At 39.6% G+C, this 14528-nt stretch overlaps 1 protein-coding gene across 7 annotated transcripts in view; it reads right to left on the minus strand.

Annotated features, from left to right (window-relative positions):
• The window catches only part of LOC112567870 (spore wall protein 2-like), a 98416-nt gene that overhangs the window by 11868 nt on the left and 72020 nt on the right, over positions 1–14528 (minus strand). For 5 of the 7 annotated variants that reach the window (XM_025244732.1, XM_025244734.1, XM_025244733.1 and 2 more), the window contains 4 exons: positions 4363–4430; positions 3761–3882; positions 3260–3275; positions 344–370 (listed from right to left, as the gene is read on the minus strand). In XM_025244732.1, coding sequence (XP_025100517.1) covers positions 344–370; positions 3260–3275; positions 3761–3882; positions 4363–4430 — 233 coding nt within the window. Of the gene's footprint in view, positions 1–343; positions 371–3259; positions 3276–3760; positions 3883–4362; positions 4431–6569; positions 6711–14528 lie in introns of those variants that run through there. The other 2 variants (XM_025244736.1, XM_025244735.1) reach the window with 2 other exon arrangements.

Here is a 14528-nt window from a genome sequence, read left to right on the forward strand (position 1 = left end):
ACACACATCTGTCGTAAGAAGCATGCATGGATTCCTTGTGTAAGATCTTGCATAAAAAAAGAACCCATTATCTTTGATCAGATGTCCAGTCATCAGATGCATTATTTATATAAAAAAATAGAAACAAACAATATATAGAATGTTTGTCAAATCACAAGCATCTTAGCCATTAGAGCTTCACTTAAATACTCCTGCTGACTCAGTGCATGCTTCTCAGCTTTCATATTTAAGTCCAAATGATCTGTGCAGAACACACGTCTCAAAAGTGAAATGATTGAGAAAATATAAAAATAGCAACAAAAGCAAGCACAACTCTGAAAGACAAAGTTAAATGCACTCTTACTTTGATGTCTTGCTGGAAATCTGCATTCTTAATGTACAAACATTACTTACAGTATTTAGACAGTGTTCACTGCCATGTGTGTGTGTGTGTGAGAGAGAGAGAGATAATTGTAGATAAAAAAAAACAAAAAAAACAAGTAGAGAAAAACCCAAACATACATATCATGTTGTTTCTTTTGCTGATGTCTATCATAAGTGGACATGTCAACAGGAATGTGAAGAAAGAAGACCAGAATTTTAGTCACCTTGTGTATCAGCTCCATATCTCTCTCTCTCAAGAGGATTATAACAAAACATTAGCACTTTAACATATATTTAATCTATCTTTTCTGTAAACTCCTGCTTTCAATCATTCACATACACACTCTCTCTCTACTTTTTGCATATCTTTTGTTGGCAGATATTTTTGGTATGTTAAGACAGATGAGGTAAAAGATGAGGTGCAAGTTCTATCATAAATTCTCAGGCAGTTTTAATCAAATTCTGATTCCTTGCCTGTCCCTAGTTGGGACAATCAAGGCATTTGTATCAACAGTAACACCAGACAAAAGGTTCAAACAATAAAAGAAAAGGCATCTACTTTTCATCACCACTTCCTTCCATCTACCTCCCAATGAGGATATACGACAGCTATTCAACCTTTGATGTTGGAATGCTATATAATCTTCTTTTTGCTTAGTAAGATATTCACAGTTTCTTAATCAAAGGTTGCTAATTTGAATCCTTTTCCACCCACCACTTGTGTTTGTGTGTGCACTCCCATGAGTGTGTACGTGTTTTGGCATATGTGAGCACGTGTGCACGTGAGCGACAGAAAAATAGAAAAATAGAACAGCACAAGAAATGAAAAAGAGAGACAACTATCTATAGAATGATAAGAAAATGCTAATAAAGTAACAGTGATTCATGATGTGGTAAGAGAACTAGGCATTTGATTCTACATTTACTTTCTTCCAACATTTCAGATGATATTCTCTAAGTTGTGTAATTTAACAAATAAATAGATAAATTCCTAGCCTATATGCAGGTCATGGAGTTCTGACTTCTTGTACATTTGCTGGCAAAATGTAATGCAGCCCCCATGTCATTTCTCACAATACTTGCCTTTCGTATCCAAACAGTTATCACATACATTGCTGGCATTTAGCTGTCATCAAATTTTAATTGTTTATTTCCTTTTTTGGTTTTATTATCTGCTAACTCAAAGAAAATTAAAAGATATGTTTCACAGTGAACTGCTCCCAAAGGTGTCATAAACATTAAAAACAAACATCAATACATAAAAAAGTGCCATCTGGTAGTAAAGTCAACAACTCTTCCCGTTGTTGACTTTTTTTTTTCTTACGTCTACACAGCTGGGTTCACTCGTGGGTCATCGCACCTTTATTTATGCCTGTGAGCATGAGTGAAAAATGGATGGATGCGTTATGAATTACTGTTGAAAGATAACAGTATCATAAATGGATGACGTGAGCTAAAACATTACACTCAAAATGAGGCAACTGACAGACAAGAGACGCCACTTTGTAGATGACTGAAATTTCTGCTGCATTGTGTAAGGTGGGAGACATTTAGGAAAGGCTGTTTTCAATAAATCAAGGGATGATCTGAAAAAGATTCATTCCTCAAACAGGGTTTTGAGGCCAAAGAAAATTGTGTTGTTCAAGTGCAGGATTCCGAGGGCAAAGGCTCATGATATTCCATATGATTTCCATAGAAATGACTCATTTCTACCAAAGACTGTGCATGCAGACTTCTTAAGTGTTCAGTTGTATATATTATATATAATAGATCGACTGAGAAAACAGTGCTGACAAATACAGAAAAATGTCAGCAACAGCAAGGAGCAGCATTGTGTTAGTTAATCTTGATTCATAAACTCATTAAACAATTCATTAACTCTTGTTGGGCAGTAATGTAATGAAACTGATGATGCATGCAGCGGGATCTCAAAAGCATGCAAATAGTGCATGCAAAAGAGATAAAATAAATATATGACTTCTAGTAACAAGAATTTATATCACTCTTCTACCTTCATGAGCACAGAAAAATGTACAAACTTTAAAATTCATGATAAGTATTACCCCACAACTGAGCATTTCGATATAACTATGATATTCAATCTTGTTTTGCATATGTCTTCTTCTGAGGTATTTGACACCTGATGCTATCATCCAGAGTGATAACTGTTCACTTGATTTACGAAATTACAGAAATTAAAACAAAAAGATAATCTACATGATGGTTGCCATGAAAACCAAACTAAAACATACAGCGTTGATTCTGGCTTTAGAGGTATAGTTCCTCATATCCTGTGATGTTAATGAAAGCACTTATGAATATATTAAAGATCAAAAGAAACACACACACACTGGACCCAGTTCAAAACATTTTATATATGAAAACAATTCAAGCAAATAGACACACTGTCATAGTACCACTCAGTGCAAAACTGTCTTTGTCAATGGTATGAAATCCCAACTTGGGAGAGTTTTGTTAAATAAAAGTTAGGCCTAGGGATGCAGATAGTTGGGTGGTTAGAGTACTGGTTGACCCAGCTTTCTACCAAACACCATAAAAGGTTGGGGAAAAGGCAAAGCAGCATAAAGGAGAGAAAATGGGCATCACCTTCACAAAAATGATTGCCTCAAGAAAGGGGTTTTTATAACCTGCCTAGCTATAAGTTTCAATAAATACTCCTGACTCTGCTTGAATTACTTCTTTTCTCATGGGTGGGAGGTAGGGTTCTACAGTTCACCATCATGACACTTCAGTGCTGGCACCTTAATTTCAGGTTAATATCTGTGCAGTTAATACACAAGGGACATAACACACAGACACAGAACTAGCGTTATGCCTTGTCAACCACACAGCACCCTTAAAATAACAAATTTCTAGAAAGAAAATAAACTCCTACCTCATCGCTGTCCATTCTGTAGGAAACATTGATGTTGTGCATTAAACCTCTCATTATAAAGTAATCAGGCAAAACTAACACAACTATCATATTTACTGTATACAGCTACAGGTAACAGTAAAACTTAGTTGCCTAGGCATAGTTATGTTCATTTATTTGCTGAAAATAAACAAATAAGTAAAAAAAAAATGTCACCATCATACACTGTGAGTAAATATAATTATAAAAGTGTATCATCACAAAAAGGTGCCAACTGATTGAGCTCGTCATTAGTGGTTTGTTGCTATCTTTCTCAGATCTACTGATGTTCTCTGTGCAGTTTTTAAAAATTTACTTATCATTTATTTACTGAAGTATATTTAAATCTAAAATGGGACTAACATTGGCTTCGTCAATCATGTATTTATACAGATACCAGCCACATCAAGTATTAGCTGTACAGATATCTATAGCGCACATCAAGGATCTGTACTGACACATCAAATCAAACCAAACTTTTACCTTTTTCTGTTGCGAACCTCCATACGCCCCAAGTAACCACGGAAACCAGCCTGGATCCTGAGCGCTGCCTCTTCCTCGTTTATTGAGTAACTCCTGGTGGCATAATCTTGTGGGCTACGTTCCTGGTAAAGCCAAGAACTTGTCACACAGGTATACTGATTCAGCTTGTCATTACTATTTCATATTTCATGATAATATTTTTGCTAGCACCTTTTTCTTATTTTTTCTCTTTTCCCTTACTTTCTTCCTTCCTTAAACCAGAATTTTAATTAACAACTTGAGTTTGACTAACAAACAGGTTCACTGCAAGATGAAGAGTGAAGAACTTGCAGGTAAAACAGCTGATTGGGAATAAAGGTAGCCATGGGATCTATCTCTTCTCCTCTCCTACCACTCCCTCCCAATCATCTTTCCAATGCTTTCCCATAATTTCTGTAAACTTACCGCAGAACCTGATGGGTACCTACTTCTTCCATGTGGACTCACTGGTACAGCTGCGTAGTCAGAAGAAGTTAAATGAGAATTCCTCTTCCACAAATAAGAACAGGATTCAATGAACATGCAAAAACAAATCCCTGCCCATCAAGTGCACGTACACTAACCTTGAAGTCTTTATTGTAGTAACGGTCCTCCAGTCTGGCGCCATGGACTGCTGGGTCATGGCCAGTTTCTATTAAAAAAAAACAAAAAACCAAACAAATGACAAAATGGTGAAACGTGGTGAGACCACATGTAAAACAGATATAGCATAAAAAGAGATGTGGACAACTAGAGTCCAGAGTTATAAGGTCAGCTAGAATATTACAATATTACAGGCACATCGCAAAGATAATACAGCTTTGGGCAACTGGCACACATCCAATAGCAGTGGCCACATACCCATTTCCAAACACTCTCATCACCAGACAATCTCACTTAATAATGAAGCTAATTGTGCATGTCACAGAGAGCTTGGCGATGTCCATCTTTCAGTAAAAGCCAAATCAATATGTAACAGGGCATAGCTTGATAACTGCTTATCACAGCAGGCAAAACATCATCCTGAACTGGATCAAGGCCTGAATCCACAATGACTGTGTGCCCCACCAGCAAGATCAAGGGTAGGGAAAGCAAAAAGTGTGCAACAGAAGCCAAACCACAAAAAACTTTTCTGGTACATGGAACATTTCAACATCACATCAGTTTGACAAAAAAAGCCATCCAAAGTAACTACTAAGTACAAAGAAGTGAAATATATCATCAGGAAGGATATGAAGGTGGTTAGGGAAAACTGGACTGAAGACAAATGCTGACCACAGAGAGAGAATGATATGAGGTGCAGCAAAAAGGTATAACAACTACAGAAGACCCTCACAAAGTATGGTCATTACAAAGACGTCAATCACCGAAGACAACAATGACCTTCTCATGGAAAGTGCAGCTAAACATTTCTTCCACTACTGCATCGTAATAAAAAAAAATACTTCTGCAATGCCAGCACAATCTCTTCCAAAAATTTATTAACTTTAAAATATGCAGTTGACAAAATCATGTTCATGTCTTTTTCTTTTGGACACTGCAAATAAGCATTTGCTGCTTTCAACTGGTGTTCTACAGCTTTGTAGACCACATCAACCTGAAGGAAGGCTCCATCAGAAAACGCCAACACCTTACACACAGACTGAATGTGCAAATGGATACCGAATGAGACCAGCACTTAGGGAAGTCATGGTTAATGTCGACGATAACAGCAAAGCAGAATGGAGTACAGTGTGGGGAAGTGAACAGATTAGTAATTGTTAATTGTTCTCCCTGACAACAGCACGAACACACTCAGCATCTGGTAACAGTAAAGGGATGTTTATGTTTATGTATGTCACTGCAAGGTGATGTTGCAATGAATGTATATACATACTGTACATATGTTTGTATTTCACAGCAAGTTTAAGGTAATCACTGCATTGAAAAGAATACTATTCAATGCTTTAACTCATTAGATTCAATGATAAAGTCGTGGGATCAAGTGACAGCATGATGGCAGCCTGCCCCCACCCCACTGAAACACATCAGAATGAGGTAACCAGATTTTGCTTCAAGTAGTGTTAAATAATGGTCAGCAAAAGAGCTTCAAAATAAGGTTAAATCAAAGTAGAATGTTATAGTTCAATGCCATGCCTATACATAGTTTAATTTATAAGCAAAGGATAGGACTAGGTAGCTAGACATCATCTGGTGACTGCGAAAACTATGATATAATGGTGTCTGGAAGGTGTGGCGTGAATGTGCTAATCGAGGATTGTCAAATACATATGGAATGCCATTTTATATTTCTACTTTCTTAAATTGTGAGGTGCTCAAGTTTTACATCAACTCCCCTACTTCCTGACGTCTCCATAATTTTACTACTACTACTACAACAACAATAGCAACAACAATTTGCTCTTTAGCCGTTCTACCTTTCTTTGTACAAATTGCATGTAAAAATTCAATCTAAAAATGCCGTTTTTGTTTCGGAGCAGCAATAAAGAAAATATATTCATCTGACTGCGTGGAGTTCACGCTCTGCTTTACGTTTTTTAAGTTGTTTTTTTTCTAAAAACTAAAACTATACAGGTCTTTCTGAAGTTAGCTTCCACCAGTTCTTGTAGATCGTCTTTACAAGAGGGATGCCTGGCATCGGCAGCTGAGAGCTTGCAGAGAAAAAAACTTTTTCCAATGGAAAGAACAATGCAAGTTTTTTAAACTTCAATCAGATACTAGAAAGCTGCACGTGCATGCGAGAATGAGATAAAGAGATGTTCCTCACGTGCATATAGACAACTGTGTTTACCTGGGCATGGTCTTCTGTGTCTGTTTATGAATTCACTGATTTGTGACACCTTGTTCCCCATCGCTGGCCTCCAACAATGTTTTGGTTCCCTTTGCAGCCCTCTTTGACCTCTTAGCACTGTTTTATTTCAACGAATTTCAAAACTGGCCATATGCTGCGAATGGTTGAACACATTGCACGCCAGTCACGTGAGCTAGTCTCATTAGTCAAGGATTGTTGTGGACAGCGCAGGTAGTCACCTTTCAAAAACCAGCCATTGCTTTCCTTCACCAGTGACTGATGTCGAACCCTTCACTGGTGACTGTTGTGTAGCTATTCAGAGGTTATTAGAATCAAGTCCTTCATTTGGTGATTCAACTGGTGATGGATACTGAACCCTGGTCACCGATGTTGAACACTTTGGTGGTGATTGATACTAAAACCTTCACCGGTGACTAATGGCAACAGCTAAGTCGGCTCTTTGTTGGTGACTGGTGTCAAGCTCTTCACATGCCATCAACTTGGGGACAAATCACTGGTGATTGATGTCTATAGTCATCACTGGTAACTAGTATCAAACGTTCTATTGGTGACTGGTGTCGAACCTTTGACTGGTGACTGATCTCGAGCCCTTCACTGGCCAAGCACAAGCACCTAACGGACGTTTGGCGACAGGACCTTCACTTAATGACGTATGTCATGCTCTCCACTGCACTCCAGCTGCTGCCAAGCCAAACTTTTCCTTAAGTGTCTATAGTATATCCAAGTTATATATTCATTGATTCGGACAGAACCATTATTAAAGTCTCCAAGTCCCAGCACAACCCCATCCTTTGGGTAAGATGCGTTTATCTTCTGCGTGTCGTAGAAAAGCCTGACGACTTACTGGACGTCCTCCAAGAGCAGGGACGGAGAGTCCAAATCCACGCCTCTTTGGATCAGCCCACGTGACACGTCACGTCACGGCAGTGGTTCTTTCCCCTACTTCCTCCCGCACCGTCCCTCCAACGGCCGGACTAAGGGCAAGATTTTTTTTTTAAAGGTGTCCCCGTTGGTGCAGGTCTCGCGATTTCATCCCAGGCTTCGCTTGCTAGTTTGCAGGACGAAGACAGGCGGATCATGCGTGGTTTGCCGATGCTACCTCCCACCCCGATTGCCGGATGACTGCGGCACGTGCGTATGGCTCATGCAAAGCGCGACGTGCCTCCGCATTTTCTGTCGATCCGTCCCTCCATCCAGCCCAACGGACAGAAAGAATTTTGCGTACTCAGGCGCGTGCACGAGGCTGGCTGGTGGTGGCAGTGACAGGAGACACGACAGACAAAATCAAGAAGGGATGATGAAAAAGCACTGATAATAATAATTATAGTTAGTAGATAATTTTTGTCAGACCAAAGAGATCGTCTTTGATTTCCGTCGGAATCCTCCACCAAGTCATCGTAAGTGTCATCCACGACAAGAAAGTGTAAACTGTCTCAGCTTTTAAATACCTGGGCATCATCTTCGATAGGAGACTTCGTTGGGATACTAGCACTCAAGATGTCGTGAAGAGAAGACTCACCAGCGCTTCTTTCTTCTCCGAAAGCTAAACTCTTCCTCTCCCAGCGATTTCTTCACCTCTTTTATAAATCGCATATAGGGCTGTTTCTCTCCTTTGTCTGTTTTTACAATAGTTTGTAGGTGAAGGACAAGAGCATCTTACATCGTAGTGTTGTATCCACCTGCTCCAAAGTCATTGGGACAGCCCAGACACTTCTGAAAATCTCTGAAATTCTTCGCGACGACAGACACGTCCTGGGAGAATTTTTCCAACTCCCATCGGGCCGCGATTCTGTGTACCTGCATCAGGACCAACAGACTGAGGCTGTCCTGTAACTGTTGTTTCTGAGCGAGTTCTCAATGTTACTGTGCGCAAATGAATGCAGATGCATGAACCATGAATGCATGAATCTGATATGAATATGATGTGGCATTTTTTGTTTTGTTTTCTTATCGAGCTTTCCCTAATTGAAGTGTTATGTTATCTACAGCATCTGCTGATGCTTCATCTTCTTCATAGTTGTTTTCTTTCATGAAAACTAAAAATTGTGAAATGGGTGTGTGTGTGCGCTTGTGTTCACTGGTCTACGTGCCTTGATAACTATGATAAGTCCATAAACCCGTTTCTATTTCTACTATTTATTACTATTGATCATTGTATGTTGTTTGTGATGATGTTGTATTGAATCTCTTGGCGTTTTTTTCGCAATCCACAAATGATTTGTCAAAAGTGATTCTCTCTCCTCTTTTTCTGCTTCTCACCAGGCCTAACGGGTACACAAACTACAAAGTCGGGTGGGTTGGGAAGTAATTAATAAGTCTCACCTCAAAAAAAGGAACAAAACTATGATTAATATATTTCGGTTATTTTTTTTTTAAATCGTAAATAATAAGCCATTATTACATTATCCATACGCACCAAAAAGCCAATATGTTCCTAGCGCAAAAACAGTGAAGAAATAACAGATTCATCCGTGTTTCAATAACTACCTCATGCACTACAAGCCCCCAATCACCACACCACAATTTGTAGCTGCTAAGTGGCTATCCCACTTAACTGCCAATCAAAGCATCCCACCACACAGTTTTGTAGGTGCTAACAGCTTAACCCGCAAATTTGCTCTCTAAACCACCAACCCCCTCACAAGATGCCAACAGCAGACAATAGGTTAACTCCCTTACCACGCTATCAGCACGTGCGTCGTCCAGAAGTTACTGACGTCACGAACCCCCACTTGCAGCTCTGATTCGGTGGCGGATTTTCTCCTCCTACCCGTCCTTCCACCCTCCCACGTCCCACACACTACCCGCCCTCAACCCCGACCCTCCCGATCTGCTTTCAACCTTGCTAACGGGCCCATGCACGCGGTCAAAGCACGTGCCGCCAACACTAGCCTCTAGAAACTGGAAGCAAGCGCTCAATTTAGCAAATTGCGGCGTCCACGGTATCTATAATCGGTCAATCCCATCTCCTCAGCATTCTACCCTGGCACCATGCCCATAACGCCGGCACCTGTCTGGTCCGCGGTGGCGACGTAGACCGAAAGACCGCGCATTCATTCGTGCCACAACTCCGGTCAGCACGTGCGCTTTGCTGAACAAACTTTGTTGTGTTTGTTTCCTGTAACGCCACGTCGTCTGCTGTGATCGCCATCACACGTCTTTGCCAGTAACTGCGTGAATAGCTAAGACGTTCAGAAATGTCCAAGTCGGGTAGAAACTGGGCTCAACGGTGCACATCACTGACCACAAACTCATCGCCATAGCAAATACCTGACTTCCGGTACAGGCAGCAAGCGCCGACTTACTGGTGTTTTGAGTGATCGGGTCAATCTCGAGTTTTCTGTGCTCCTACGTGCTGTACCATCGACTTTTAAAAGAAATATATACGTTTTGTGTACAGAAGGTTCTATATTTATTTAGCCAGTTTGAAGTTACAAGGATATAGTTTTCAAAACAGTATACAGGAACGCGAACATGCAAGGTCATGACTGTTGTGATGAGCATAGTGCCACATTGAGCTTTGAAACGGTTTTGAATATAACTGGATGGAGATAACAAAACAAAAAAAAAAGCCAGTGTATACTTGCATTTAGCTTATACAAAGACTTCATGCCCCACATCACCCATATTCATTATTTAATAAGAACTTGTTTTAAATAAATGAAAAAATTATAAAATTATCATAAAATCATAAACATTGTTAGAATTATAAATGACAATGCATTTTTACCATTTAAACTGTTACAAAACATCATAATGAAAAGTATGCAATCTCAACTTTGCCCTGCCAAGTTCCAAAACAGCAACAGCTGCTCACTCCAAACACTTTTACCTCCCTACAATTTTGAAACAACTTAAAGTATAAGTATTTCTGTTACTTTGCAGCCAGTTCAGAAAACAACCTTGCATATCTTAATCAAACAATTAAGCTAAAGGAATTGTAAAAATGACAATAGGACTTCAGAAGCATGACTGTATAGATTAGCGGCATCTGAAATACTGATCAGTAAGGAGGAAGTAAACTGCAGCTGAAATGTAAACATTATAGGGAAATGCAAGTACAGTTGTTACAAATGTTTTATAAATCTAAGAATTTTCTTGTACATTAATTGAAGCGTATACCCATGTTGAATTTCTAAATCTAATTCTGTATGCAGGCAAATAATAGTACAAACTTAAGAAAATATTTTAAAGGCATGTTCATCACATCGATCCAAACAGGTACTTCCAAATTGCATTGCTTTCAGACCTAAAACTTACTCATCAATGAAGGGGTAAAATGTCAACGAAGTTAATGAAACATTACGTTGAATAGAAAAAAGCAACAACCAGTCTTTGTATTGTTATCTTTAGCATTATCTTCTATTTTCTTCACACCACTGGGAAAATTGATTATATATTGTCGCTATTTAATTCACAAAGAAGCTGCTTTTTGCTAAAACTTAATTATTGACGCCCTATTCCCCCAACAATAAATACAATAAATAACAGCCCTTGCTGGTGTTTAAATAATGCATTCTGATTTCTAAAGCTGATTTCCAGGACCAATTCTTTTTAAAGCTTTTTACCTCCCTGATGGATCTGATAGTAACCTGAAAATGTCAACACACCTTAGCACGTGAAAAAAAAAAATCTCTTTGATTAAAAGCACTTTTCTTCAAACTAATTTATCATTAATTTAGGGTACATTAACTCGCTGAGCTTCTGCTGTGTAAATACTTTAATGTCTTATAGTGTTATAAAGTTGATCATTTACTGACATTTCTTCATCAGATGCTAACATTATATCGTACTACATAATATTAATATTTTATAATTGCATCATATATAATGCAAAATAATGAAAGATTTATTTTTGATCAGATTTTAAATAAATACATTTTCTTGAAAAATCTTCAAATGTAACTAGCCTGTGTGTTGAAAAGCTTTGCACTGATCAAGTGTTTATATTTTCACTTAAAAGTATGCAACCCCCCGCCAAAAAAAAAAAAAATTGTATAAACTTACACATAAAATGGCTTGTTAGAATCATTTGTCTGTCAGTTGGTGCAACCAACTGCACAGCTCACTATTTCTACAAATGATAAGAAATGTTCAAGTACTGGTTACCTAAACACACATACGCTCTGAGCTCTTTTTGCCTGTAGTTCAAGTTTGCCTCCAAACTGGAGGAAAACTTCAGTCTAGAGATATAGATGTCTGTGGTGCGTGTGCTTCCTGAATAGTAAAAACGTTCTGTAGCAAACCTCGATCTTTACATCATACTGGAAGCATCCCTCAAAGACCCTGTGCTACTATATATATGCCCTCTCTGAACCCTTGAATATGAAACTTGGGACTGCATTTAATCTAGACGTTTAGAGATAACCATCAGTCTGTGCTGCAGCCGTACATAAACGGGCCTTGATTGATTCGGTAGTATGGAGAAGTTCGATCATGCCCAGAGACCGACCTCCTCCCCCAAGTGTCAAGTATATAATACAGTTAACTACACATGAGCGATATAAAAATATATATAATCTTCCTCAGTTGGGTTGGTCATGCACAGAGTGTCAGTGTCTTCCAGACCATAGATTCTTCTGTAGGTCTGTGCAGCAGCTTTTACAATCAGCTCATCTGTGGTGACTGGACACCACGGAGGGTATGTCATGTGACCTCAGTGCTGAGCACCTACTCAGGCCCAAAGGAGAACTATGGCAGTGTTGGCCTGCTTAGGTTCAGTTTATTTGGACAGGATCAGAGATGTGTGCCTTGCATAATGGATGAGGCTGTACTACGGATTGGGAGAAATTGGAGATGATTGCAGACGCCAGTAGGTGTGAAGGCCTTCTGTGGCGGTGCCAGCTCTGATCGGACGAACGATCACACACGTGCATTACGTCATAGGTTGCCATCAACGCGGCACGACCTACAAGACGAGCATTCTGCAGACTGGGGTGATGCTCTAGTACGCCCTGTCTTGTTATTACTGGTGTCGTTGTGTTTGATTATCAAGACACGATGAAGGATCAACACTTGACGCGGTGTTTTAGATAACTTTTTGTTTATCAGTCGTAGGGAAGATCAACATTCATTAAAATCTTTCTAATAGTTTTCTTTTCACTTTCTTTTGAAGTATCTCTGAATGTTAATCCGTTATAGAAAATAGGGTTGTTAGGATATCCTGGCTTACAACAGTCGACAACAGAACACTTCTAAATTCATGTACCTATAATCTGCCCCAAACACTGTCATGTTCTTGTGCCTAAGTTACCGTGTTTAATGGTAATGAACAAATATGTTTTCAGAGAACTTGTGATTATAGCTTTGGAGTCCGAAATGCGAATGTGATGTGGAAGAGAGTTACACTGCTTAGCTTGTGGATGAGGTACTGCGGACAACCAGCAAGAAGAGAGTTGCACGTCTAGTTTAGATAGAACAAATGAGCAGATAAGAATATTGGTAGTTGAGATGGACAGAGTATGACAAATGAAGCTGATCTTTCGGAGCTCATAGTATGCAGCACGACAAATGTGAGAAACATGTTCATCAAGAGACATGTCAGCAGACATTATTTTTGGAAGAACATGGTAGTATATTTTCAGCAATGTAGATTATGACTATTCTAGTTCTCAAAAGCATGTACCCTCATAGAACAGCTTTTGAATTTAACCACAGAGCCCTTCCAGTACTAGAACCCCCATCAAGCTAATTATTATTATTTTGAAAGATAGTTTTTAATCTTAAATAATAAATATGGAAGAGATGATGCCACTGCCAAACATACTACAAGCCACAAAACAATTTATGTTTGTTAAATCTGAAAACCTGTTGAGACCATTCTCAGAATACATTTGAAATCCCCAATGCAGAACTCACCATTATTTTTCTTAAATGTTGGATGAGTGCCTGGTGAAGATTTTGTGTGCTAGACTGGCTGAATATATACACTTAAAAAAATATTATAATTATCACAAACCTGTAACCAATGTTATAAAGCACTGTTGAGATAAAATACAGTTGTCAATATGATATTACTAACCCTTCCACACACCTCCAACCTCACCTATAAAATACTTCACTCTTTCCTACACATGTGCACAGGCAGAATCAATAGTGTAACAAACAGTTCTTATAAGTTTCATTAAGATGATGTGAGAAAAGTTTACTGTATTAGAATTAGAAGTATGAGTGCTCTGCTGTTTCCAACCGCTTGAAATGATGTAGTGATGCTTTTTGTTTAGTTTGTTGTTTTTTTTTTTGTTTTTTTTTGTTTTTTTTTTGGCAAACCAAGGGAGTTCAGTTCAGTTATGCCCTTCGCCCCTGCTGGTGCATAGGCCATCGACGACCGCCTCCAACGCCTCCTGTCCTGGGCTACCGTCACCAGCTGACCCCATCCAAATCCGGTGAGCTTGGTGTCGGCGGCGAGGTCCCGTCTCCAGGTGTTTCCACGTCAGCGACTGTCCTGGAAAGACATCTCATAAAGATCCCAAGAAGGGGGACCTCAGCCGATGCGAGAACTACAGAGGCATCACTCTTTTGTCCGTGCCTGGCAAGGTCTTCAACAGAGTCATACTGGAGAGACTGAAGGGCCCAGTGGACCAGATACTTCGAGAGCAGCAGGCAGGCTTCAGACAAGACCGATCGTGCACAGACCAGATAGCAACACTGCGGATCATCGTAGAACAGTCTATAGAGTGGAACTCGCCTCTCTACGTCAATTTCGTGGACTACGAGAAGCCATTCGACAGTGTGGACCGAGAGACGCTGTGGAAACTGCTGAGACACTATGGCATCCCGAGGAAGATCGTCAACCTGATCCGCAACTCATATGAGGGAATGACGTGCCGAGTAGTGCATGAAAGACAGCTAACAAGAAGCTTCGAGGTGAGGACAGGGGTCAGGCAAGGCTGCCTGCTTTCACCGTTGCTGTTCCTGATCGCAATCGACTGGGTGATG

The sequence above is a fragment of the Pomacea canaliculata genome, linkage group LG7, assembly GCF_003073045.1.
Source record: "Pomacea canaliculata isolate SZHN2017 linkage group LG7, ASM307304v1, whole genome shotgun sequence".
Lineage (NCBI taxonomy): Eukaryota > Metazoa > Mollusca > Gastropoda > Architaenioglossa > Ampullariidae > Pomacea > Pomacea canaliculata.